Source organism: Camelina sativa, chromosome 2 (assembly GCF_000633955.1).
Source record: "Camelina sativa cultivar DH55 chromosome 2, Cs, whole genome shotgun sequence".
NCBI lineage: Eukaryota > Viridiplantae > Streptophyta > Magnoliopsida > Brassicales > Brassicaceae > Camelina > Camelina sativa.
Window position 1 is genome coordinate 26547699 of NC_025686.1, and position 1124 is coordinate 26548822.

The following is a 1124-nucleotide window of genomic DNA, read 5'->3' on the forward strand; positions in this document are numbered from 1 at the left end:
TACCTGCGACTAATCCCATTGATGGAGGCAATGATTTCAGCAGCCTGATAAGCTCTCTGTGTAATGGAAGGCCAAAGCCAACAGTTTCGATCACAAGCTCCCATTGCCTTTAACTGTAACGCAGCTCTCACAGTCTGCTTCTTACCTTTATCTGATAATCCACTATCAACCGATGTTTTGGCCACCGGGTTTGTGTTGATGATCCCTAAGCTTTCGTAATCAGATTCCCCAGCCCTCACAAGGTAATAACTTGATTCAAGAAAAAAACACACACATGGTTTCTTAGCTCACAAGGATTAGATAGATATGATTCAAATCAGAGTCAGTTGATCTTCTCAAGAAACAGAATCAGGAGCCTGGATCAACTCTTCACTATTCAATGTGAAAACAAATTTGGAATCTGACCAAAACACAACACCTTCACAATAGCCTTCAAAGCTAATTACACTTCCAAAACTTAAAATCTATCAAACTCTAACTTAGTGCTAAGCAAAATAGCGAAGATACAAAATACACATTGTTGTATATACATAGAAACTCAAAAATTAGGGTTTTCGAAAAAAGTGAATTACCGATTAGAGAGACGGAGAGGCGGCATTTGAAAGAGGCCGCGTGCGTTGGCTGGTGCGACGGTGAGTGATGATGGTGTGGCGATACATACGGAGAGAGTCTTGAACAGGTCTCGGCGGGTAATAATCTGCGGCGACGGCGAGGATAGAGGAATTTGGTACGTTTCTGACGACGGAGGTGGATGTGCGGCGGTGATGACCGCCGGCGATGATGATAACATAATTTAATCGTCATCTCAAACGGTATCTCTGGTCCTCCGTGTTTTAAGGGATACAAAACAAAGCCACAATTGTGAACCGCACATTCCGGTTTTGATAATTGGTTCGTTTCTGAATTTGAATCGAGTAAACCGGTAACTAACCACATTGGAATAGTCTTGGATAGAAATGACAATTTTACCCCTGATATCAGGTTTATTCATATCAGGTTCAGTTTTACTAAACAAACACCTATAACAAGAGAAGAGAGAAGCTCTGTTTATTACTCTGTTCTTATTAACATCAAATCGTCTTACAGTTTCGAGAAACAATGTTATAAAGTAAATTCTATTAAAC

The 1124-nt window shown here is 40.5% G+C and overlaps 2 protein-coding genes across 2 annotated transcripts in view; both read right to left on the minus strand.

Moving 5' to 3' along the window:
- Positions 1 to 825, minus strand: part of LOC104740459 — a 7900-nt gene extending 7075 nt beyond the window's left edge. Inside the window, exons 1-2 of the mRNA XM_010461066.2 lie at positions 573 to 825; positions 4 to 249 (exon numbers count right to left, since the gene is read on the minus strand). Coding sequence (XP_010459368.1) covers positions 4 to 249; positions 573 to 790 — 464 coding nt within the window. The 5' untranslated portion in view covers positions 791 to 825. The remainder of the gene's footprint in view (positions 1 to 3; positions 250 to 572) is intronic.
- LOC104757066 overlaps positions 806 to 1124 on the minus strand; it is a 2262-nt gene continuing 1943 nt past the window's right edge. Inside the window, exon 3 of the mRNA XM_010479783.2 lies at positions 806 to 971. Coding sequence (XP_010478085.1) covers positions 806 to 971 — 166 coding nt within the window. The remainder of the gene's footprint in view (positions 972 to 1124) is intronic.